General features: G+C 38.8%; 1 protein-coding gene and 1 pseudogene across 2 annotated transcripts in view; one reads left to right on the top strand and one right to left on the bottom strand.

Annotated features, from left to right (window-relative positions):
* Positions 1 to 801: 801 nt before the first annotated feature.
* LOC104596711 (ion channel protein) overlaps positions 802 to 25004 on the bottom strand; it is a 79646-nt gene continuing 55443 nt past the window's right edge. Inside the window, exons 10-12 of one of the 2 annotated variants that reach the window (XM_010257969.3) lie at positions 2363 to 2455; positions 1904 to 2170; positions 802 to 1092 (exon numbers count right to left, since the gene is read on the bottom strand). In XM_010257969.3, coding sequence (XP_010256271.1) covers positions 817 to 1092; positions 1904 to 2170; positions 2363 to 2455 — 636 coding nt within the window. In that variant the 3' untranslated portion in view covers positions 802 to 816. Of the gene's footprint in view, positions 1093 to 1903; positions 2171 to 2362; positions 2456 to 24062; positions 24191 to 25004 lie in introns of those variants that run through there. The other variant, XM_088887906.1, reaches the window with a different exon arrangement.
* Positions 11889 to 12485, top strand: LOC104596710 (large ribosomal subunit protein uL15y pseudogene; annotated as a pseudogene).

Below are 25004 nucleotides of genomic sequence, written 5' to 3'. Positions count from 1 at the left end.
AGATCACTTTTACTCCTTGATCTTGCTATAAGCTTCTTGAGAGCTAGCACTAAATTAGAGACCGAATAAACTGGTGGCTGTCGTCTAAGCAGCCCAAGAAATGTATTATTTGTCTCTAATCTTAAGTTCTTTTTTAAGACTGGATCCTAGCTCTTTGGCTTAGATGGATGCTCCCAGCGGAGTGCTGATAGGGGCCTTCACATATTGTAAGCATTAAGGATGCCATAAGATGGGGCTCTTACACCCAAAGAGATCTTTGTAACTCAAACCATCCTCTAACAAAGATAAAGTATTATATTTGTAGTGCTAACTTCCATGCCAACCAACAATCCCAACCCAACATATAAGAAATGCATGGCTTCTTGTGGCTTTAGGAACCAACAAGCATAAATGAGTGTCAGCCGCGGATGCCTTGAGTTTGACAGCCCGAGATTTTACTATCACCAAGTAATGCCCCCTTGATAAGTATTATAGATACAAATATTTGTTCTGTAGTGCGGTTATTGCCAAGGCCAGAAACGTGAAAAAACTTTGAAGATGTCACTGCAAATCCTAAAGAAACTTTGGTTGGGATCATTCTATAATCAAATCCAGGAGGTTTTGCTGCGACAGGGAAGATGGCAGATGTGAAATTTTTAATCTAAACGAGTGGGTCTTGTTCTAGACATGGGACATGAGGCAAGTTGGGAGGATGGGAATCCCAACAAGCCAGGATGCTACATATAATTTACGATCAAATGCATTGCCTGGGTTTAAGCAATACAGTTGAATCCATTGCCAACAACGATGAACACATACTTGTGTAGGAATGCAGCTTCACATTGAAGGAACAGTTCTCGTACATTTTGCATGATTGATACTATCATTTTGCTTTTGTTCTCCTTGGGAGATCACAACAAATACATCATCAAGGGACCATTTTCTCGGTTCAGCTTTTCTCACAGGATTGATTATGGCACATTCCGCAGTTGCAAGGCGAAAGCCAATCACAATTTCCTGTCTTTGTCGACCTCGTACCATTATATCATAAAAACATAGCTCCTCCTGGTCATAGAGATAGAATTCTGCCGGTCTAATACACATCTCATTCCCCTGTACAAGGTATTAACTCAGATCAGAACAAATTTAAAATTCAAGTTGAACAGGAAATATCATCAATTCAAGTCTCCATGGGATGAGCATCAGCTATCACCATTTTCCTTTTTTATGACAGAAAACCAGAATAAAAAGCACATCTTGATCAAACTGAAAACAGCAGGCCTTTGGTTTTCCCAATTTGTGTGTGTTATCTTATCAAAGAACAATAGATCATTATGACCAGTGGGATCTGAGACAAAAAGAAATGGCAAATAAGATTAGGCCTGCACCTTAACCATTAAAATTTCTCTTTTCTTTTCTAAACAAGTTTGACCAAACTGGCAATACAATCACAATTTGCTGTGATGTATTTGCACTAGAACAACAATATGACCCCTGTTTAAACTTCTTGAATTTAGGGCTATACAAAAAGTAGTCATCCATAAACTAATCTAATGTTCTTTCCATATTTATCTGTGTAAATCTAACTTACAACAGGAGGATTATATAACCACAAAGACTCTAGATAATGCTTTTTAAAATATGTAAAGTGGTAAGTTTCAACAAATTATACTACAAAGTTATCTACACACATTAGAAAATTAATTAAATTTGGCAATAGATAAGTCTCAAGAAATGAAATTTAGCTTCAAAAATTAGAGGTAAACACATGATATGAGCATAATAACATGGGATAACAGTATTTGTTAGCTTCCTTTTCCTTTTCTTTCACTTATTTATCTTTTTTTTGGGTCAGTCTTTATCAGATATTCAATATATTCTTTTTTTGGTAGATAATCAATATATTTATATGCATACAGTGTACCTTTTCAGCAAACAGTTCCTCAAGAACCCGATTAATTTGCTTGTCTTCAGCAACCATGGCTAGTGCCATACTTACTAGCTCATTTGATAGAACATAATCACTGATCCTGGACACAGAAACCAGGTTTCTTGTTCTAGAATCCAGGATCTCACTAATAATTATTGATTTGTCTGATGCTTGTTGCATTTCCCGAATCCAAGAACTATGGGAACATCCAGAATGCCGAAGAGTAGGTGATTTTGCCTCTTTATATGGAAGACGCTTGGACTGAAATCCACAAGGAATAGGAATTTGTTAGAAATAGTTTGGTACGCAGCTAGAGACATAAAATTCAAATTGAAATGATAGATGATAGCTAAAAGCACTGTGAGAATTTGTACTGTACTGTGATGCATGATGCACATTATGAGTGCATACACCCACAGGTGGAAGAAAAATTGCCTCAATAATGATAATTACCTGAATGTCACGGATTAGAAGAAGGGTAGCTAGAGATCGTGAATCAGAGTGAACAATGGAGTCCTCCACAGACTCATCTGCAAGAATTAGAATCTGTTTGCTTAGAGTTAGTACTCATAACTCAATTGCCAGGGATGCATTCATTCAAAAATAAAAAATATACAGCAAGAATATTTATTTTATTTTTAGCTAAGCACCAAAATATTACTTTTCAAACTGCATTAACAAAAGGTAGACTAATACATGTATTTAATATTAATAAATACATGCATGCATGCATGTAACCACAAATTTGTGTGTCAATAGGATCCCTTTAAATTTAAGGTAGCCCTCCCCCTAACTCCTTGCTACATTTTGTTCACATTTTCTATTCTAGGTGATCAGTCCCCAAAATAATTCACTTCTACTGGCTCCTCATTTGGCAAAAGCATACATTGATAGACCTATTAATCCAAGAGAAAACTTTTCTCACACCACAAACAAATCTCTTGCTCCTCTCACTATATGCCTGTATTTTCATGAACCTAGTTTCTTGAATTTGAGCCATCCCACTACAACCCAACTGTCACCTACCATTATCACATCTCTGTTAGACAGTGTATGCCCTTAGCTCCAATCAAATTGATGTACAGATACATTTATTGTAAATGAATAAAAGTACATTATTATTTCAAGTTGATATTGGTATGTTTCTGTGAAATTACCCCATAAACTAGACACTTATGAGACTCGTGTTAGTTTAGAATGTTCTCAGCCGTTGGATAGACTTGGGGAATTTATCCTACCAAGGCTATCACTGATGTACTGCCAAAGAAGTTGGGGCAGCTTGTCTCAGCTGTTAGGGTTAGACCCAAAGCAAAACCGGACCATTTTCCAGTTATGTCCTAGGCCTTGGAGATTGATGGGCAAAACTAGAAAGCTACAGATAACCCCTAGACTTGATTATGGTACTACACTAGGTGTTAGATTGGGCTATCTTTGATATGCCAATCAATGAGATCCATCAAGGTCAAAACCTGGGTATGTTGGAGCAGTCTGAGAATTCACCTAAGTGGGTGATCATACTGGTAGGATCGGCCCCTTTGTCGGACAAAGTGAATGATAGGTTTACACTCTCTCTAATGGAAACCTGAACTGCCGGTAGTGAATTTCAACAGTGTTTTGAAATCTGATTTTGCAAAATATATTTATGATATGTATATATTAATGTTTTATGAAAATTCTTGCAAAAAGGTTCTAATTCTCAAGATCCATCCGAGTAGAGAGTGTGACACTACACCTTGCAGCCAGGGGAGTGGTCCTTCCCTATCATGCAGTGTTGACCATTATGGGCCAAGAGGTTAAGTGTAAGAGACCATTAAGGGGTGATTACCTGATGGGTAGACCTGTTCATAGGCCAGGTGGCCCGATCCCGGATGGGCTTGAACATACATTTGAGACCGCAAGCTTGACCTTGGGCCAAAAATCCTGGCCAGCAATAAATTCGAGCCAGGCTCAGGATTTGCCAAAATAGCCCAGCCCGGCCCGACCTGTAGGTTAAACTCAAAAACCCTAATATCCTAAGTAACCCCTCTTCCTCATCCATCTCTTTCGAGTTAAAACTGAACTGCCAAACCTCTAGTCTCTTCTCTTCACAGTGATTCACATCACATCCTCAACACTCACCGGTGCAACCAGTAAACTCCGGCTGACCGGCGGTGAGTCTTCTCTCTCTCTCATTCATCTTCTCACTTCTCTATCAAATCTCAGACACCGACAAGGCAACGAACACAGGCACCGGTGGCGGCGGTGAGTCCTCTCTCTCTCTCTCTCTCACAGACGCGAACTAACTTCACTTTTCATTGTTAAAATCTCAGCTCACCGGCGAACTCAGCACCAGTGACCACAGTCACCGGCGGTGAGTCCTCTATTAGGTCGAGCTTCAGGCTTTTTATCAGGGCTGGGCTCGGGCCCAAGTTGTAGGCCCATTGGTCGGGCCGGGCTCGGGCTCGGGCTCGGGCCTAACAAAATCCTGTTTATGAAGAGTAAAAGCTAGGCCTATGAACAGGTCTACTGATGGGCTTTATCTTGCTTAAGTCCATTATCCTTAGGTCTTCATATGATGGCTGAATTCAAGGATCATTTAAGTGTAAATGTTGGGCCTATATTGAGCCCATAGTGATGTGCCCAGGGATTCACTGCATTTAGCAATGAATTCGGCCAAGCCTTTTCACAGAGGCTGGGCCGAACCCATGTGGACTTATGTGAGGTCATTGTGGGGTCCCATGCCATACAAATCAGGCCTAAGTGGGCCAAGCAACACTCTGGAATTGTGAGCCTATAGCTGATGGGACTAAGGCCCATAAGCTTAAGTTGTCATGTGACATGGGGCGAATCTGGGTTTGGATCTGGGTATGGAGCACCTGATCTTATAAGAAGATAAGGTATATCTCTAATTAGAGTCCAGATCGGATTTAGATCTGGATTATCTCCTAATTAGATTAGCAGATAGCTCCATAAGAGATTATAAAAGAGGATGGGGCGGACCAGTCCAAGACAGCTTCATATTTTTGTAGTTTCTAGTTCTCTCTACACCCTTTTGTATCCTAGTTTTTCCCAGTTCAACATCAGGTATCTGGGACTGATTTAGATAGTTTTCCTCTGATTTTTGCAAGAACAATTCAACGAATATTAGGCTCATTATCCTCAATTTGATCCAAACTGTTGGATCTCTGTTTTGCAAAAAACTGTGTTGCTAAACTGGCTTCAAATACACACTGCGCCATCTTCAGCTGGTTTTAAGACTAATTTGAGCATGAACTTCCACCTTGGGATCTGTGTTTGTGGTATCTATATCAGGTATACATCTCTCTTTGTTTGGTTTCAAATCTAGTCCGGTTCAGTGCAAGACTGATCCTGAAAAATGCAGTTTTTAAGAACATAGGGAATTTGATTCTCAGAAGGATTAGGAAATTTTTGAAATTTCGCCCAGACTTCGCATGGTTCGGCCATCTATATGATGGATCCTAACCCTTCCAACAATCTCCATACTTAAGAACCTTACTCAATGTAGTAATGCCATCAACTCAGCTCTTTGTCATGTCTCCATTCCCAATTGGACCAGATAATATAGCCAACATGGGAAATTTCTTTGGTACGAAAAAGCTACTCTTTAACCAATCAACATCTCACATGATGTTATCAATATGTTAGTAACCATACATTTCTGATACAAGCAAACAGGTCAAGAGATCATGGAATGGCTTCAGGCTTGACACTAGCAATCCTCAGATTTACTGCTCTTAAATCCATCATCTTGAAGGAGATGGGGCTCCACCCATGGTGACAAAGCTCTTTCAAGAATAGATTTCTATCACAAATTAAATAGTACCCTTAGGAGCTTCAATCGAAAGCTTCCATCACTAAGATTCTTCAAGTTACACAAGGACACCAGTTTTCTACCATCATAGTTCCCTATTGTGTTTCAACAATAGTAAAATCAATGCTTCACTTCCCACATACAACACTGCTTTCTTTTCATCAAAAGGTATGAGTATTTGCATACCTTCTTCAAAACCTCCTCCAGAATTTTCTTCTAATCCTTCACCACTCTTTGCAGATAAATCTAACCTCCGCTCCCTGTCTCCTTTTTCCCCATCTACAAACAATTTTGGTTCCAAGGTAGACAGAGTAACCGTCACAGTATCTTCCCTCTCCTTTACGCCTTCAATCACCAACCTCTCCAATCTCTTCCTTCTCTCCTTCATTTCCTACTTTCCCAACCCTCCTTTGACCGATGTTTTCTCCATCTTCTTCTGCTTCATTGTAGCCACTCTTCTAATCACAACTTGATGCAGTTCGTTTACTACCTTTACCCAACCTTCTAGATTTCAACCTTTTGGTATGACAATCAATTGTTTCCTTCCCTTTTCAAACCTTTCTTCCAAAGTCACAAACTAACATTTTGAGTTTCTCTTTCTTTTTGCTACATACTCTTTCGTCAAGTATCTAAAGGTGTTCCTCCAGTCTGAATGCCAGCTTGCATGCGTCACTCCGTCGAAAAAGCTTTGAAACCAGAAAACTGCTTCACCTACTAGAAAGACTACCCCCTTTTCTTCTCAAATCTTCACTATAAACTCCTTCCATTGGAACAACTCTTCCAATAGCATTCTTTCATCTCCAACTTGATGAATCTTCTCCAAATCCTTCCAAGTGAGAACTCTTCTTTCTCCATCACTCTCGAGGTAGACAGACTCCACCATTCTTTTTCTTTTTTTGTTTTCTTTTTACAAGTAAGACTCCACCATTCTTATAGAGATAGAAACATGTTACATGTTACATTTTAATGTCATAAGATTCTCGAGAGAAAATCAAATAATCCAAATAAGGGCATTACCACTAGCATGAGGAATTTTAATGGTCTGACCGACTCCCTTGAGCTGAAGGAGCTTCCCCTAATACAAGTCGATTTTACCAAGTCAAACTTTCAATCTTCCCCTTCCTTCTCTAAGTTAGATAGGTTCCTTTTCCAATTGATTGGGAAGAAATGTGAGGGGCCTTAATCTCAAGAGCCTTGCCTAAAGTTACCTCAGATCACTGTCCCATCTATTGAGATGTAAGCAGCTATTGGAGGTCCTTCACCTTTCAGATTTGAGAAAATGTGGTTGAAAGATCCTTTCCTTTGGGAAGAATGTTAAGGAATGGTGGAGAGAGGATAGATCTTTGGGGAGAGGGAAAATTGTGGGCTTTTCTAGGAAATTAAAGAGGTTGAAGGAGAAAATAAAATTGTGGAATAAAGAATATTATGGTATATTAAAAGAATCCTTGGGGTTTTGTTTTTTCTTTAGAGTGCAGTGTGCATACTGTTATTTTGGGATCAGGGCAAGACGGGCCAAGTCCTCCCTATTTACTCATAGTGATATATTTGGTAGATTAAAAAAGTCCAAGAAATGGTATACTCAAGGATTGAAGTGTTTGATAGAAAAGAGGCCTAAGGAGTGATGACAGAGGAAGAAAGAGAGGAAGTATGGAGACCAAAGATTGATTTGGAAGAGATTTTAAGGAAAGAAAAGATCTGCTAGAGGCAGAAACCCATCTACAAATGGATTGTAGAAGGGGATGGTAACACAAAATTTTTTCACTCTCTTGTAAATGGAAGAAGGAAAAACACTATCTCTAGTATCAAAGTGGAGGGACAAGAAATAAGAGAGGAGATGGAGATTATTAGTCTTCATGAATCATTTCAAAAATTTGTTCTCAGAGTCAAGTGGGAGTTGCTCAAATTTTCTGGGTTGGGATTGGGATAATATTTCAGAGTACAATTTCTAGAAAGGAATTTTTCTCTTAAGGAAATTAGGTAAACAATTTTCTCAATGGAGAGGTCCAAAGCCCATGGGCCGAATGGTTTTTCTATGGCTTTTTACCAAGATTGTTGGAAGACTCTACAAGGAGACCTTGAAGTTTTTAAAGAATTCTTCCAAAAAAAGGAAGTCTCTCATGAGGCTAATGCCACTTTTATATCCTTGGTGCCAAGAAAAGGAGGCAAAAACCCCAAAGGACGATAGACCAATAAGATTGGAAGTCTTAAAAGATTATCTCAATGGTCTTGTCTGAAAGATAGAAATGTGTCCTACCATCATCAATCTCACAATTTCAAGGTGCTTTTGTTGAAGGCAGGCAAATTGTAGATCAAATCTTGGTGGCCAATGAATGTGTTATAGAGAAAAGGAGTGGAGAAAATAAGCTAGAGTGTAAATTGGATCTAGAAAAGGCTTATGATTTAATGGGTTGGACTTTTCTTTTAAAGATCCTAGAAAGAGTTGGTTTTGGAGCTAGATGGAGATTATAGATTGAAGGTTGTATTAGCTTAGTGCACTACTCAATTCTAATCAATGGAATTGGAAGACTTCTTCCTGGCCAAAATAGGGCTTAGGCAAGGATACCCTTTACCTCCCCTTCCTTTTCACTAGTTGCAAAGGTCTTAAGAAGATTGGTTATTAAGGAGGATTGATTGGTAGGAATCAAATTGTTGTCTCCCATCTCCAATTTGTTGATGATACAATCTTGTTTTGTGAGGGATATGGCCCATAGATTGCTAGGAACTTGAAGGGCTTGATTGAGAGTTTTGAGTGTGCTTCAGTGCTTCTTACTTGAAAGTTAATTAGAGGAAAAGTGGAATAGCAAGAACTAATATGGAACAAGGGGACTTCCTTAGAATTGCTGAAACTTTGGGCTATGAGGATAGGAATTGGCCTATAGTTTACCTAGGACTACCATTTGGAGAAAACCCAAGGTTATATTTGGGAAGCTAGTGGTGGAGATATTTGCAAAAGAGTTAACCTTGTGGAAAAGGAATTACATCTCTTTGGGAGGTAGAATAACTTTGTTCAAAGCAACACATGCAAATCTTCCTATTCACTTTCTTTCCACCTTTCATATCTCGACTAGGATCATAGAGAAATTAGAGAAATATATGAAGGATTTCCTGTGAGAACCAGGAGAGGAAAAGACAGATCATCTTGTCAAAAGGGAACAGGTTACCAACCCAAGGAGAAAGGAGATCTAGGGATAGGGAACATTGTTCTTAGGAATACTATGTTACTAGGCAAATGGTTGTAGAGATTTCCCTTTGAAAGAGACAGGTTGTGGCACAAGGTAATTGAAAGAATTCATGGATTAGAAAGAAATGGTTAAATGCAAAGCTATCCCCCATTCAACCTCAGCTTCTTCTTGGAAAGCAATTCACGAGGTATACCAGAAGAAAAACAGTCTTTTGAGAATAAAGGACTGTTTAGAACAGATGCAGAAATCAGAATAAAACAACAGAAATCATTCTTCTATGGAAGAGAAGATGAAGAAGAAGATGGCGGCAATAAGGGTTCAGAGTAAGAGAGTTTCGAACCTTAATCTCTACTCTTACACCCCTAACACAATTTTATTAAGTTAAACTTTGATAATTTACAAAGAGGCCCTTAGTTGGGCAAGAAATTAAAAGAACATAACATAGAAAGAATAGGCCCAGAATAAGGCCCATTAAAGCAAAGAACATAAAAGATAAAAAAGGATAAACAGCCTATGGGCCATTCGGCCCATCTTCTCTACAATACCCAACTTTTCTCAATTCCATCCATTTTAATGCGGGAAGGGGTGATAGAATTTGGTTTTTGAAGACCTTTGGCTTGGGGAAACACCAATCAGAACACAGTTCCTCAAGATTTATGCCCTTTCAAATCTTAAAGGTAAAAATAATTTTAGATTTGGGAACACCTTCACCCCAAGGGGTAAATTGGATCCTAAGTTTTGGAAGAGGCCAAAGAGAAAATGAATATGCTTCTCTTATTCACTTACTTGGTCTTTTGGGCACATTGTTCTTAGATCAAAACATTGCAGACACTAGGATTTGGTTAGCCTCTCTTAATGGTCTTCTCACCTACTCCTCTTTTTTCAAAAACCTCACCCTACTTATTTCTTTAGGAATTGCTTCTCAGTGAAAGAGATCCAGAGTAAGCCTATTCCACCAACGATTCAAGCTTTCTGCTGGGAAATTTTCCTTTGAAAAAGTAATACTTGTGATATGTTGTAGAGAAGAAGGCATAATTCTTGCCTTTGTCCTCCAATGTGCTTTTTATACAGGGCTGTTGAAGTCATTTTTTTTATTCAAATAATTTGTAATAAGTGGGCTAGCTAGTCTACTAGCCAAATCATTAAAATTATAAAAAAGTATCTCGTATGGGAGTTCCCCCTCCAAAGCGGGGAGTTCTCTCTCTTTAAGTGGGGAGTTCCCTATCTTTAAGTGGGAGGGACAGATGTCCTTCACCTAGGAGGAGGGGGTAGTTACATAACCACTGCACTCCCTATTTAAGCTCCTTAAGGGGAAGCTAGAAACACATACACACGGAGAGACTCTTCGGAGAAAATTTTCACAAGAGATTCTTAAGAAAAGAGAAGATGAGGAGAGAAGAAAAGAGAAGTGCTCAAGGGAAGGCAAGGAAGGAAAAGTCTCACTAATACAGGTAGAGAAAAGGAAAGTCTTCTCTGTGAATACTTGCTATTTATGTCTTCTGCTATGTATCCTTCTTTCTCTCTCTTTTATTATTACTTTTGAGAAAGGAAAAAGAGAGAAATAAACCATCTACAACGAGGTGCCTTTACTTGGTTGATTATGGTCCCTCTTTCAAGACAAAGTTAGGGATTAAACCATCTACAGTCTAATTCTCAAAGACTGATTATGGTTCCCTTCAAATGAAAATGAAGAGTAGGGGGGAATAAACCATCTACAACCAGGTGCCTCTACTTGGTTGATTATGGTCCCTCTTTCAAGACAAAGTTAGGGAGTAAACCATCTACAGTCTAAATCTCAAAGGCTGATTATGGTTCCCTTCAAATGAAAATGAAGAGCAAAGGGATGAAAATCGTCTACAATCAAATATTCAAATTGATTGACTACGGTTCCCTTTTTGTATGCAAAATTACAAGGAGTAAGGCTGTCTACAATCAGAATTTCATCTGATTGACTACAACTTATTATGAAGAAAGGAGTGAGAAGGAAATTTTCTTTGTATTAAAAAAAAGAGAAATGTATTGCTGTATAGTTTCTCAATTGTATTTTCTTTTTCTTTCTTCTCATTCTTGTACACCTGATGTAAAAGAAAAGCAAATGAAAAGTTCTTTTTAAGTATCCTATTGTTCTTTTCTTTTGTTCTATGCATTCATTTCTCCAATTCAGAATCAAAAGGTGTTCTCTACTTTCTTGTGGGGATGTAATTAAGGGGAACAATCCGTATGATTCCTTGAATGGGCCTTACCCAAAATAATAAAAACTCAATCACTTGATTGAGTGAATTATGTTGCATGAAAATTTATTAAAATTTTCACACCAACATAATTTTGGCATGCCTGGTGGGACCCATTTTCCTTTTCATCTCTGACTTAGAGTATAGAACAAAAGGGAAAAAAAGAATGTGTAAGTCTTATATCGATATTATTTACTTACAGGAAGAAATATCTCAGACATGGCACCTAAAGTGGTTGTCTACTACGACAAACTGACTGCTACGGAGAAGGAAAAGAAAGAAGGCTCTAAGAAGCCTTCCTACAAGGCAACATTTACTGTGAACGTGAATCCTCTTGCTGTTGTTACTATGTCTTCTGTCACCAAGGTGGAGAAAAAAATCAAAGAGAAAAAAAGGAAGGTCACTAAGACCTCTCCTGTGAGGAAAAGTCTACATGTTCAAGCCATGTTCAACTCTGCCAGGAAGGAGGGTTTCAAGCCACCAAGGGCAAATTCCTCCAAAAGGATTGCTTCGTCAATCTTGAATATCACAAAATCAATGGTGACTTCCCCAAAGAAGTCCACTAAAGCAAAGGCTAAGGTTATTTACCCTACCCAAATCATGATAGGAACCATTCCAGTGAATCTTTCGATTCCTCCTACAACATCAGTCATGATGGTGACTATTTCTGAAGAGAAATCTACTCTTCAAACCTTCAATGAAGCTATAGGAGAAAAGGAAGATGTTCCTTCATCTACACAAGTGAAGCCCCGAGTAATTAAACTCGGAAATTCAAGTGGTAAAGGGTCGCCGCTCCCTCTCCTCAATTCTCAACTCTAAAGGGAAGAGAAACCAAGGGGGCTTCTGGAGAGAGAGAGAAATGATGACTTGCTTCAAGAAGTACAGGAAGAAGAGAGGGCACGTCAGCACCGGGCACAGCCGAATCGGGAAGCACCGGAAGCACCCGGGAGGTCGTGGTAATGCCGGAGGCATGCATCACCACCAGATCCTCTTCGACAAATATCATCCTAGTTACTTCGGTAAAGTGGGCATGCGTTACTTCCATAAGCTTTGCAACAAGTTCTATTGCCCCATCGTCAACATCGACAAACTCTGGTCTATGATCCCTCAAGATGTCAAGGATAAGGCCTCCGCCGATAACGTTCCCCTCGTCGATGTTACCCAGTTCGGTTACTTCAAGGTGTTGGGCAAGGGTGTCCTACCTCCATCTCAGCCCATCGTCGTGAAGACGAAGCTCATACCCAAGATTGCAGAGAAGAAGAGCAAGGAGGCCGGTGGTGCCGTCGTACTCATCGCTTAGATTTACTAATGTATGGTGACTGAAACAGCTACTCATTTTTTTTCCTTTTTCTCCTTTTATTAGGGTTTAAATTTTGGATATTGAAATTTAAGTGAAATGACTCGGAGTATCAATTGAGTACTTGGTTGTCTTCATTAGTCTGGTGATCTATACATGGGAACTTTTTCAAAAAAAAAATTCAAGCGGTAAAGGTTCTTCCTCTTGTGGAAAAAAAAAATTATTTGTAATCAGAAGCCTTCAACTAGAATTGAAGGATCTTCAAAACAATCCCCAATTCCTGTTCGTAAGCCTAGATCCAAGAGGCCTCCAAAAGCTAAAAAGCTACAAAGTAGCACTCCCATTTCCCTTGCTGATTTTGCTGCAAAAAAATCAAAGAAAGCAAAATCAGACATGGAAGCTAGAAAATGGGCTTTTATTACTGGATACATGCTTGCTAAACAAGCAAATTTTTACTTTGCACTGGGGGCATATACTATGCCCAATGAAGAACTTAAGCCTTATAAAGGCCCTATCACTAGAGCAAGAGCTCGATTATTGCAAAGTTATGAAGACGCATCAAGTTCAAGTTTGACCAATGAACCTGTCACTTCCAAAGTTAAACTAATCCAAGAAGATCATAAATCTTCAATTCAAGAAGATGAATCTATGGATGAAATTACTTCACAATTGCAAGGAATTGCTATGTCCTTAGGAGAAGACCAAGAGCCATCTCCTATGACAGTCATGGTGACTAGTACTTCAAGTTTAGAAGAGCAAATTCAAGAGATGCAATGAAAGATGGCAGAAAAGGATGCAGAGATTGCATCTTTGGCTGCTCAATTGGCGGCTCAAGCAAGCACATCTGCTAGAGAGTCGTCTCAACAAGCATCAACTTCTGCTCTTGCTCCTCAAATAGACCTAAAGACACTTATTGTAGAGGGAATAAAGGAATTCCAAACATCTCTCACACCACCTGTCCTTGGTTACAGGAAACCATATCCTACCCATTATGATACACTCCCATTTTCTTCAGGATATCAAAAGCCCAACTTTGAGAAGTTTGATAGAATAAATGGGTCTCCCCATGAACATTTGGCCCATTTCTATTCTGAATGTGGTGAATTAGCAATGTTTGATGCCTTATTAATAAGGCAATTTGTGCAATCTTTAAAAGGAGCAGCTTTTACCTGGTACACACAATTAGCACCAGGATCAATCATCACATGGGATGATATGCAATGTGCTTTCTTAGCATAGTTTGTAAGCTCCAAGAGGAAATTATCAATTACAAACTTGGCTGAAATGAAACAAAGGCCAAATGAAAGTGTAAATGAATTCATTACATGATGGAGAAATATGAATCTTCAATGTGTTGAACAGTTAAGGAAACCTCAACAATACAAATGTGCGCTAACAATCTCTTGCCAGAGATTGCTACCTTTGTAGGCACAGCAGAACCTCAATCATTTGATGCATTGGTTTCTAAAGCCAGCAATGTGGAAAGACAAATTGCCAGGCAAAAGACTGTGGCACGCAAGCCCAATCCTCCTTCAGAAGTAAAAAAGGATGGCAAAAAGCCTATAGGCAAAGGAGAGGCCATGACCACCTTTGTTAATATTAAAAAGAAGGATAAGGCTAAAGGAAAGGATGTCCCTAAGCCTATGACTCTGCAAGAAAGAAGGGAAAAGAAATACACATTTGATAATGAGAATGTGGAAGGAATTTTTGAAGACCTCTTAGTAGCAAAGGCAATTGAGTTACCAGAGCCAAAGAGACCATCTGAGGTGATCAAGACAAATGATCCAAAATATTGTCGACATCATAGGATGGTCAGCCATAGCATCAAAGATTGTTTCATCTCAAAGATATCATCCAATCAATGATAAATAGGGGAGAAATTGAAATTGCAGAACCTCCTCCTAAAGAAACTATTGTGGCTGCAAATAATGTTTCTCTATTAGAGGAAGAGGGTCCTACCCTCCCTTCATTATATGAATTGATGCAAGAACCAAGTCTGATGTTCTTCAGTGATTCTTCCGAGGATGAAACAAATTGGCAAACTGTAGTCAAGGAGGCAAAGGGGGCAGTCAAGCCCATACAAATTACACTCTCCAATTCTCCGGGCATTAAATTTTGGGGATGAAGAGCCTCCACAAAGAACAATAAGAAGAAAAATAAGAGGAGATTTAAGAAAAAAGTTCAAGTTGATTTTGAAGAAGAGTATGAACAACCTCCAAGGTTTTCAGTCACACTGAAAGAGTACATCCCAAAAGAAATCTTGAGAGAAAGTTACGATGAACTGGAAGTAGCACCATGTTATGTGGCATGCAAAGAAAATGAAGAACCCACTAATGAAAATGAGGTGGATCAAATTACCTTGCAACATAGCCGAAAACACAAGAAAGAAAATAATATAGATGGTTCTATCTCAAAAGTAGAAAATGAAGAGCCAGGAGAGGAGTCAAAGTTGACTCAACAAGTTCAACAAGACAAGGAAGAAGACCATAGATTAGAGAATCTAATCAGGGTCCGACCTCAAGTTTAGAAGGCATTGCGAGAAACAAAATTGCGCATTAAATATGACATTCTTTCTCATCTGAAGCGCATTCCTGCATTATTAAGTGTTTATAATGCTCTCCAGCTTTCTCCAGAATTGAGAAAGGCATTAATTCAAGCATTGCTTAATCCTTAACAATTCAAAGATAAAGTCAATCAAATTGAAGTACAACCAGAGTCCCCAAAGGTTTGTGCTTCATGTATGGCATGCATATCTTTTGATGATGAAGGCTTACAGCTTGGGACGGAATATCACAACTGCCCTTTGTATGTATCAGGAATAATTGGTAATACTCCCATCAATAGAGTTCTCCTAGATTGTGGATCTGTTGTTAACCTTCTACCCTTGAAAACTTTATTGGTTATGGATATGACACCTCGCCAATTATCCCCTTCATGTTTGACCATTCAAGGGTTTAATCAAGAGGGGCAAAAAGCAATGGGTACCATTGCTCTGAAGATTGAAATTGGGAAGCTATATTCTGATGCTTTGTTTCATGTTATTGATGCAGATACTTCGTATAATGTCCTTTTAGGACGTCCATGGTTACACACATACGGAGTTGTTGTCCCATCAACACTTCATCAATGCTTTAAGTTTAGTAAAGATGGAGAGGTAAAAAAAGTGGTTGCAGATACAGATCCATTCCAAGGAGAAGTACATTATGTGGATACTAAATTTTATAAATCTGCTAACTTTCATTTTTTCCCTTCTTCAAAGGAAGAAGTTAAAGAGAATGTTGAAAGTAGTCTTCAAGAATGCAAAGAACCATCAACTTCAAAAACCAAGATTGTTGTATCATTGCAACAGGAAGTCAAAGGGAAGAAAAACCCCCAAGTTGACTCAAAACCTAAAGCTACCTTTAGGTACATTCCAAAAAGCCAAAGGAAATTGGGGCAAAAGGCTCTTACTTCATTGCAAGAGACTACAATGGTGACATTGATGACAAGTTACACTTGTCCACTTAGGAAGATTGGCCAATCCATCCCATACACTCAATTTATTGTGTCAACTTCCCTCCCAAAAAATGGAAGAAAGAATAAAAGGTTAGTTCTCCAAAAGTTCAAGCCATTGAGTCACTACCGTAATCCTACATGTAGTGATGCAGAATCGACCTCAGCAATCCCTATGTTCACAGAACGTGAAAAGGCTATTTTCAGCCAAGAGGAGATATAGCCACAAGTCTCTGTGTTCAAACGACTTGGAGGTTTGAAGAATATACAGAAAAATGAAAAGAAACGAGACTCTGTTTTCAAGAGACTTGTAATTCCAAACCAAAAGGTCAACAAGGTTGTGGAAAAGAAAGAGCAACCCAACATTATCATTAAAAAGCTAGAAGATGGTGGAGAATTCAAAATAAAGGTCAATTACATCTCCACCAACATTCTCCCCCACATCATTATGCTCAAACAATACAGCCGAGTATGAAGCAGTCATTATCGGTTTAGAAATGACTCAGGAAATGAATATTAAATATTTACAAGTCTTTGGAGATTCTCAATTGGTGGTTAACCAGTTAAATGAATTGTATGGGGTTAAAAAATTAAGTTTAATCCTTTACTTTAACAAAGCTAGAGAGCTGATATCTCAATTCAGCAGCATACAAGTGAGCCACATTCCAAGATCAGAAAATGATAAGGCTGATGCCTTAGCTAAGTGGCTGCATCTCTTAGTTTACCTGAATAAAGACAACTTCAGATTATAGTCGGTGAGAGACATGTTCTACCCCCCATAAATGAAAGAGTTTGGGAAACTGAGTTTGTGAACTTTGTCACAATTCAGTTGGAAGAAGAAGCTTCAGATTGGAGAATGCCCATAATCAATTATCTACAATATAGGCTCATCCCGATAGATCCTAGGAGTATTGATGTGCTACACCAAGCTGAACATTACAGATATATAAATGGCATTTTATATAGAAAATCCATAAAAGGAATTCTACTTAAGTGCCATGAAGTCCAACAAGCTCTCCGCGAAATACACACAGAAGAGTGTGATGTACATCAGAATGTCCCTGAAATGGTAGGACATTTAGAAGAATTGGGCTATTTTTGGCCCACTATCATCTTAGATGCTATCTGCATCCTAAGGAATTGTGTTAACCACCAAAATCTAAGGGGTATGTTACTAGAAGCTGTCAATGTTAACATGGTCACAGTGTACCAAATCAAAGAAGAAAGAGATTGGAGACAACCCATTATTGATTATTTACAATATGGGAGGTTAGCTACAGACCAAAAGAAAAGAATCGATATACGTCGACGGGCCCCATGTTTCACTTATTTCGGCGACACCTTATATAGAAGATCCTTTGATGGAATCTTGTTAAGATGTCTATCTATTGAAGAGGGAAGAAATGCATTATATGAAGTCCATTCAGGCACATGTAGAGCTCATCAAGCCGGACCAAAAGTTGCAGGCCAATTAAAAAGGTTAGGTTATTATTGGCCTACCATGATTCAAGATGCAATACAATTTGCTTCTACTTGCAAAGTATGTCAACTTCATGGTGACTTTATACATCAACCACCCATGCCTCTTCATCCTACAACATTATCATGGCCATTTGAGGCTTGGGACCTAGATGTCATCGGTCCTTTTAAACCACCATCTTCTAAGTTACATTCATATATTTTGGCCGCCCCGGATTATTTTTCCAAGTGGGCAGAGGCAATTCCATTAAAAGAAGTTAGGGCAATAGATGTTGCCAACTTCATTCAAAACCACATCATATACAGATATGGAATTCCCTCCAAAATTATATCAGATAATGCCTCGTACTTTAAGTACAAGGCCATGATAAAGTTAGCTGAGAAATATAAATTCCAGCATGCCAAATCTGCAGATTATAACCCCTCATCAAATGGATAAGCAGAAGTTTTCAACAAAGTTCTTTACAAAATACTTAAGAAGATGGTATCGAAGAATAAAAGAGATTGGCATGAACACCTCCCTAAAGCACTTTGGGCATATCGAACAACAGTGCGGACAACCACTAGATGCAAACCTTATAGTTTGGTATTTGGAGCAGAAGTTTTTCTTCCTCTAGAAGTTCAATTGCTCTCTTTAAGAATTGCAACACAACTCATACATCTGGAAGAAAATGTAAAGATAAGGCTTGCTGAACTTGAGGCTCTCGATGAGAAGAGACTCATAGCTCAACAAAGACTTGAAGTTTACCAAGCCCAAGTTGCAGGTGCCTTTAATAAAAGGATGAGATATCGGTCATTTGCAGTAGGAGATTTGGTCCTAACTGTCAGAAGACCTATTGTAGTCACAAGGAAAACTTCAAGGAAATTTGAACCTAAATGGGTGTCCATATGTAGTTACTAAAGTCTTCCCAAAAGGAGCATATGAACTCTCTGACTCTGAAGGTCAAATAAAGTACCATTGTGTAAATGGTAAATTCATTAAGCGCTTTTATGCTTAAACAAAAAGAAGGCCTAAATGAAGACCCACCGATGCCTCTTATGTGGTTAAACTGATGAGACAGACCACCAATCTCTCTTATGTGGTTAAACTGATGAGACAGTTCACCTATCTCTCTTATGTGGTTAAACTGATGACGCAGTCCACCCATCTCTCTTACGTGGTTAACCTGTTGAGGTAAGCCCAAGAAAAACATTGCCATAGGGGGAAAAAAAAAAGCAAATCCACCAATCTCTGTTATGTGGTTAAACTGATGAGACAACCCACCAATCTCTCTTACGTGGTTAAACTGTTGAGATAAGCCCAAAATATATATATATATACATATGGGCTTAGGGTTAAAAAAAAAGCAAGCAAACCCACCGATGCCTCTTATGTGGTTTAAACTGATGAAGCCCACCAATCTTTCTTATGTGGTTAAACTATTGAGACAAGCCCAAAAAAAATATACATGGGCATAAAAAAAAGCAAGCAAACCACCATGTCTACACGTGGCTAAACTACTTAGATAAACCACCATGTCTACACGTGGCTAAACTGTTTCGATAAACCACCAATGGTATCAGTACGTGGTAAAACTGCTAAAATGCCCCACTAATCGCTCTCATGTGGTTAAACTGTTGGAGCGGCACAAGAACTACATCGGCTTGATCCCTAAACGGGTACGTAGGCAGTCTAGTGCTTAGGTCCAGCCACAACATCAAAAAAAAATTCTCCTGGCCCGCAAGAGTATAAATTGTGAATGGAAAAAACAAATCCAATTTTAATTTGGTCAATGACACCATCACCTAAAGGCACTTAAAGAATTATTAAGGGTGAAAAGCCTCACCTATAGTACCTTAAGAATGAATACATAATAATGATTCCGTCTTTTTTTTGTCTCTATTGTGATATCCTCGCTTGATATCCATAAATACATTAATAAGCTCTCAACTGATCTCTGCTATCAAATCTGAAACTGATCTCTTTTACGACACCAAAAGTTGACCTTTCATCAAAACCGTTATAAACCCATTTTCAAATAATTAAATCTGAAATTAATCTCTGATGGTCAATCAGAACCATCATCAAGCAATTAAACCTTATAACAATGGATATCTATAATTCTTTCTTTATGAGGTCAACTTGACCTAATCTCTTTATGAGATCAAAATAGTCTTCAATAAGGTCAACTTGACCTAATCTCTTTATGAAATCAAGATAATCTTAAAATTGACCTGATCTCCTTATGAGATCAAAACCCTTAAATCTGAAATTAATCTCTGATGGTCAATCAGAACCATCATCAAGTAGTTAAACTCTATAAAAATTGATATCTGTTATTCCATCTTTATGAGGTCCAAATCATTTCTTTGGTCATAATAAAAAGTTCAAATCTGAAATTGATCTCTATATGAGATTAAAAACCTGAAATTTATTGAAACATTCTTCTGTAAAGGGGATCAAAATAGTCTTCATTGAGGTCAACTTGACCTAATCTCTTTATGAGATCAAAATGATTTTCAAGTAAAGGTGTATTTTTTTTAAAAACTTATTTCTTTGTGAGATCAATTTAATCTTCAGATCAAAGAAACCTCTTCATGAAGTCAAACACTTGGCTTAATCTCTTTGGGAGATCAAAATGATCTCTTAAAAGTGATTTCTGCAGTCCCCAAATCAAATCCTTCCCTCTTTTCAAAGCTGAAATTGAGAACATATCAGCCCAAGACCAAGGAAGTCTCCAATTAGGTCTACTTAAAAAAAAAATCAAAATGATTTTCAAACAAAAGAAAATGTCCTTAAATTGATTTCTGTAGTCAAATATTTTGATATAATCTCTATTATGATATCAGTCATTGATTTATGTCATTGATTCTCTTATGATATCAGTCATTGATTTCTGTAGTCAAATATTTCTAAGTTTGATCTCTTTTATGAGATCAGATATAAAACTGATCCCTGTAATGAGCAAGGGGGTCACGTGTGAGAAGCCCTTAATCAAAAGATCATTAGTACTAAAAGAAGCTTCAGTACTAAAAACAGAATGAACATACCTGAAAAGGAGAGAGAGATTTTAATTAGCTAAGAGAATAGCAAAGTGTTGCCAGACAGCTGGTACACTGTTTCAGCAAATATGTTGATGCAGTAATTACACTGCAAATCTTGACTTTAATAAACAGCAGATACGCTGTTTCAGCAAATATGCTGATGCAGTGATTATACTGCAAAACTGGTACACTGTTTCAGTAAATATGCTGATGCAGTAATTATACTACAAAACTGGTACACTATTTCCTGACGATGGGTGTCCAGGATGTAATCGGATTCTAAGAATCGGGCATTTCGACTGCAGAACACTTTCTGCTCACTTGGGTCATAGAATAGATAACCCACCGAATCCTTTGGGTAACCTATAAACAGGCAACGACTGGTTTTAGATTCCAACTTGTCCGCACTTGTTCTTTTAACGTGTGCAGGACAACCCCAAATCTTCAAGTGTCTTACACTTGGCTTCCTTCCGGTCCAAAGCTCATATGGAGTTTTCGGAACTGATTTGGTTGGAACCCGATTCAGCACGTAGATAGCAGTCTCTAATGCGTATCCCCAAAAGGATGTGGGTAATTGTGAGCGTATGAGAAGCGACCGGACCATGTCCAACAAGGTCCTATTCCTCCTCTCTGAAACACCGTTAAGTTGAGGTGTAGCAGGAGGAGCTAGTTGTGACACTATCCCATTGTCCCTTAAGTAGTCCCTGAATTCGTCAGAGAGATACTCGCCACCTCGATCTGATCGAAGGGCCTTAATTTCTCTCCCTAACTGTTTCTCGACTTCCTGTCTAAACTCTTTGAACTTTTCAAATGATTCAGACTTGTGTCTCATTAGGTACATGTAACCATATCGTGAAAAATCATCTGTAAAGGTGATGAAATACACGTGTTGATTTCGTGTCCTAACACTCAGGGGACCACATACATCAGTATGTATTAGGTCAAGTGTGCCTTCAAATCTTTCCGGCTTACCGTCAAATGGCCGCTTAGACATCTTACCTTGAAGGCGAGGTTCACAAGTGGGAAGATTTTCTACGGTTAGAAAATCCAAAGGACCATCCTTTACCAGTTTTGCAATTCGGTCAATACCGATATGGCCAAGTCGGTAATGCCAGAGGCACGTGGGACTTACTGTATCACGATTCCTTTTCTTGGGATTTTCGACCGACGTAGTTTCGGTTAAGTTAGTTTCCAGAGAAGGATGTAGAACATAGAGACCGTTCTCTAGTTCCCCGCATGCGATGAATTTGTTATTCCGTTTAACAGTAATCATATTACTAAAATAAACAGTATATCCATCAGCACACAGTTTTGAAACAGAAATTAAATTTCTTCTCAAGTTCTGTACATAAAGACAATCTTTAAGTACAAGTATTCCTTCTTTAAAAACTAATTCTACGGTTCCTATTGCCGCAGCTGCAACACTTGCAGTCGTTCCCAAGAACAATGTCACTTCACCTTCACTCAACCTTCTGCTAACTTTGAACCCCTGCAGTGAGTTACACGCATGAGTTGAAGCCCCGGAGTCAACACACCAAGACACAGAAGTAACTAACATATTAGTTTCTATGACACAAGTTTCGATGTTACCTTTCTTAGATTCCAGGTAAGCAGGACAATTCCTCTTCCAGTGGCCGGTCTACTTGTAGAAGTGACAGACATCAGATGCCTTGTTCTTCTTCTGCTTCTTAGGTTTGGTAGCTTTCTTCTGAGGCTTCTTTGCCTTTCTCTTTTTCTTGCCCGATTTGTTAGCTTCAACAAGCATAATCACAGGCTCATCCTTCTTGAGCAAATCCTCGGCTCTCTGCAACATATTGCTGAGTTCCTGGACGCTAACATTCAACTTATTCATATTGTAGTTCATCGTGAACACATTGAAGGAAGAGGGCAAAGAATTTAGGATGGCATCCACTTGCGTGCCAAGATCTAGCCCGGATCCAAGAGCTTCAAGTTCATTAATGTATCCCATCATGCAGAGACAGTGGTCATGAACTTTCTACCCTTTGGTCATCTGCGCGGTCATGAACAATTTCAGGACCTTCTGTCGAGTAGAACGGTTCTGCTCTTCATACATTGTTCTTAGACTGTCCAATATGTCCTTGGCTAATTCGATCTGATCGAACTGCCTCTGTATTGAGTTGTCTAATGAGGCAATGACAAAGCAGCGGGCTAGGGAGTTCTTATCCTCCCAATCTTAGTAGTCCCTCCTACGGGCCTCAGAAGCCCTATCACCCGGACGTTCCGGGGCAGGATTTTTCACTACCTTGTCTAAGTTTTCGGAAGTTAGGACCAGCATAAGATTTCTGTACCAGTCGGCATAGTTTGGGCCTTTAAGCTTGTTATCGTCTAGAAGCTTTGCAAATTGACCATTTGCCATTTTCTGATAAAACAGCAAAATCATTAGTCCACAACCTTAGTTTGATTCGTGTTACCTACATAGATATGGCTTTTAATCTATGTTCCATTCCCATTTGTTCATCTCTGAGATTTCCCTCCTTTCTCAGTGACGGAGACGACGAAATGTCTCGGAAAATGTGGGAAATCACATGGGATGCGTGAAGCCAACTGTTTCAGCTACATAACCCCACCACCTTTCTGTGACGGATCATATCCATTCATCAAATGAGTTTCCCTTTGGCCTCTGTCAGACAAGGTTCAGAGCCGTTTTTAGGTAAACATTTCTGTCCAGTGAGTGCACACCCATCATATTCAGGTTACGCCAAGGTACCGTGAGAGAGTTCCCATTTTCTGGTGAAGCCCCTCCCACATCGGTCTATGATGCCCCTATCATCTTATGAAACACTCTAATAGATCCAACAGCAAATGGATAGCCCAATTTTATGGTGTGTTTCCTCATTACTGAAGGACCCATCATTGTGCTAATGACGGAAGGCCTTTAGAGAGTCCATCATATGGATCTCCCTATCACATGCATTCATATTTGCTGGAGGGAACAAAATTACGCCCTATTTAGGTCAAACCAGAGGGGCTCCCACTGACTTTCATAAAGTCAGATTTCTGGTGGGCCTTAATCGGCCAGGGATCCATACGCATCCCTTTTTCAGGGTTGTGGGGCCCACCAAGCAAAGAGGGGTCATCCAATGACCTTGAGGGACACTATGGCAATGATGTGCATTCAACCATGGTGTGCGCAAGAGCCACTAACGAGTCTTCATGGGCCAAGTACTTATGGCCCATGGTCGCAGCACATCAAACATCCAAACATCATATGTAAAGGAGGAATTGATCCAATCAATTAACTGTTGTAAAACACATTGAATAGCCCATTTAAAATCTAAGTCATTAACAATTAATGTCTACTAGGTGTATAGGCTGAATCGCAGATAGCAGTTCGGCCCATACAGCTCATCTCACAATAATGGGCTTTTAAAGTTTTAACCCTTTAAAACTGGGCTTTACAGGTAGGCCGAATTAATCCCTGTAATTAAACATCAGATTTGAAACAACAAGTGTGAGAAATATGGACTAAAAAACAGTACCTTTCGAATCCCAGATTCGATCCAAACAGTTTTGGTCCAATCTAATCCGAGAGGATCCAAAACTGATTTTCAATTCAAGAATTAATTCATGAAAGATCTGAAATTAATAATTTTGATTTCAAACAATCACAAATCAATCTATGGACTGTTCGCACCACCTGCAAAACAGAGGTTAATCACAAGGGTTGCAGTTTCACAAACTGCAAATCGCAAAAAGCGATTTCTCCAACTGCAAATCTCCAGCGCCGCCTTCTTCTTCCTTCTTCTTTAATCAAGAAAAATAAAAAAAAAAACAGAAATCATATTTCTATTAATTACATTCTTGATCAAATCCTATACATTCAGTCTAAAATTTAAAAAAAATTATTTACAGACCGAATTAAATGAAATAAATAAATAGAAAAGAAAAAAGGGTGCGCAGACCATCTGCGCCAAATCTGCACTGCGATCTCCAGGTTCGAACAGTCCATTAAATCAAAATAAATAAACAACAATTCTAAATAAATTTTGGATTTAATAAAAATTAATTTCAGATCAATCGCCCTTAACAAGAAACAGCTTCTTGAAATAAAGAAAACAATCTGCGCAAATCTTGAAAGAACACCTTCTATCCATCTGCGCAGGGTCAGATCTGATTTTCTTTTGGTTCAAGATTCGAACCTGTGGCTCTGATACCACTGAAAGAATGGTAGGATCCATCTAATGGACGCCATAAAGGTTGCGGAATGGGTGGGAATCATATTCCCTAAATTTAGAATACAATATTCAAGGATCCTACTTGAACCATAATCAAACCAGATCTGTACCAAAAGACAAATGTGAGGAATATACCTGATCCGGAGAAGCACTATCTCCCAAAGTTGGTGTTCACGCCCAAAAAATGCTCCAAGATTCATTCCTATTGAAGATGACACAGCTGTGGATGGAACAGAACCAGCAGGGTGCGTCCTACACACTGGATCCTTCACAAGAATCCTCTGAAAGTACTAAGCACTGAATCTTTTTCAGTCTTTCTTGCAAGACTGATGTCAAGAACAGATTTCTTGACTTTCTTTTTCTGCAAAGATCTAATCTTGCAA

The sequence above is a fragment of the Nelumbo nucifera genome, chromosome 5 (genome assembly GCF_055504915.1).
Source record: "Nelumbo nucifera cultivar China Antique chromosome 5, China Antique-T2T, whole genome shotgun sequence".
NCBI classification, from domain to species: Eukaryota; Viridiplantae; Streptophyta; class Magnoliopsida; order Proteales; family Nelumbonaceae; genus Nelumbo; species Nelumbo nucifera.
The sequence above is the reverse complement of the archived record's forward strand: the minus strand, read 5'-3'. Positions and strand labels throughout refer to the sequence as shown.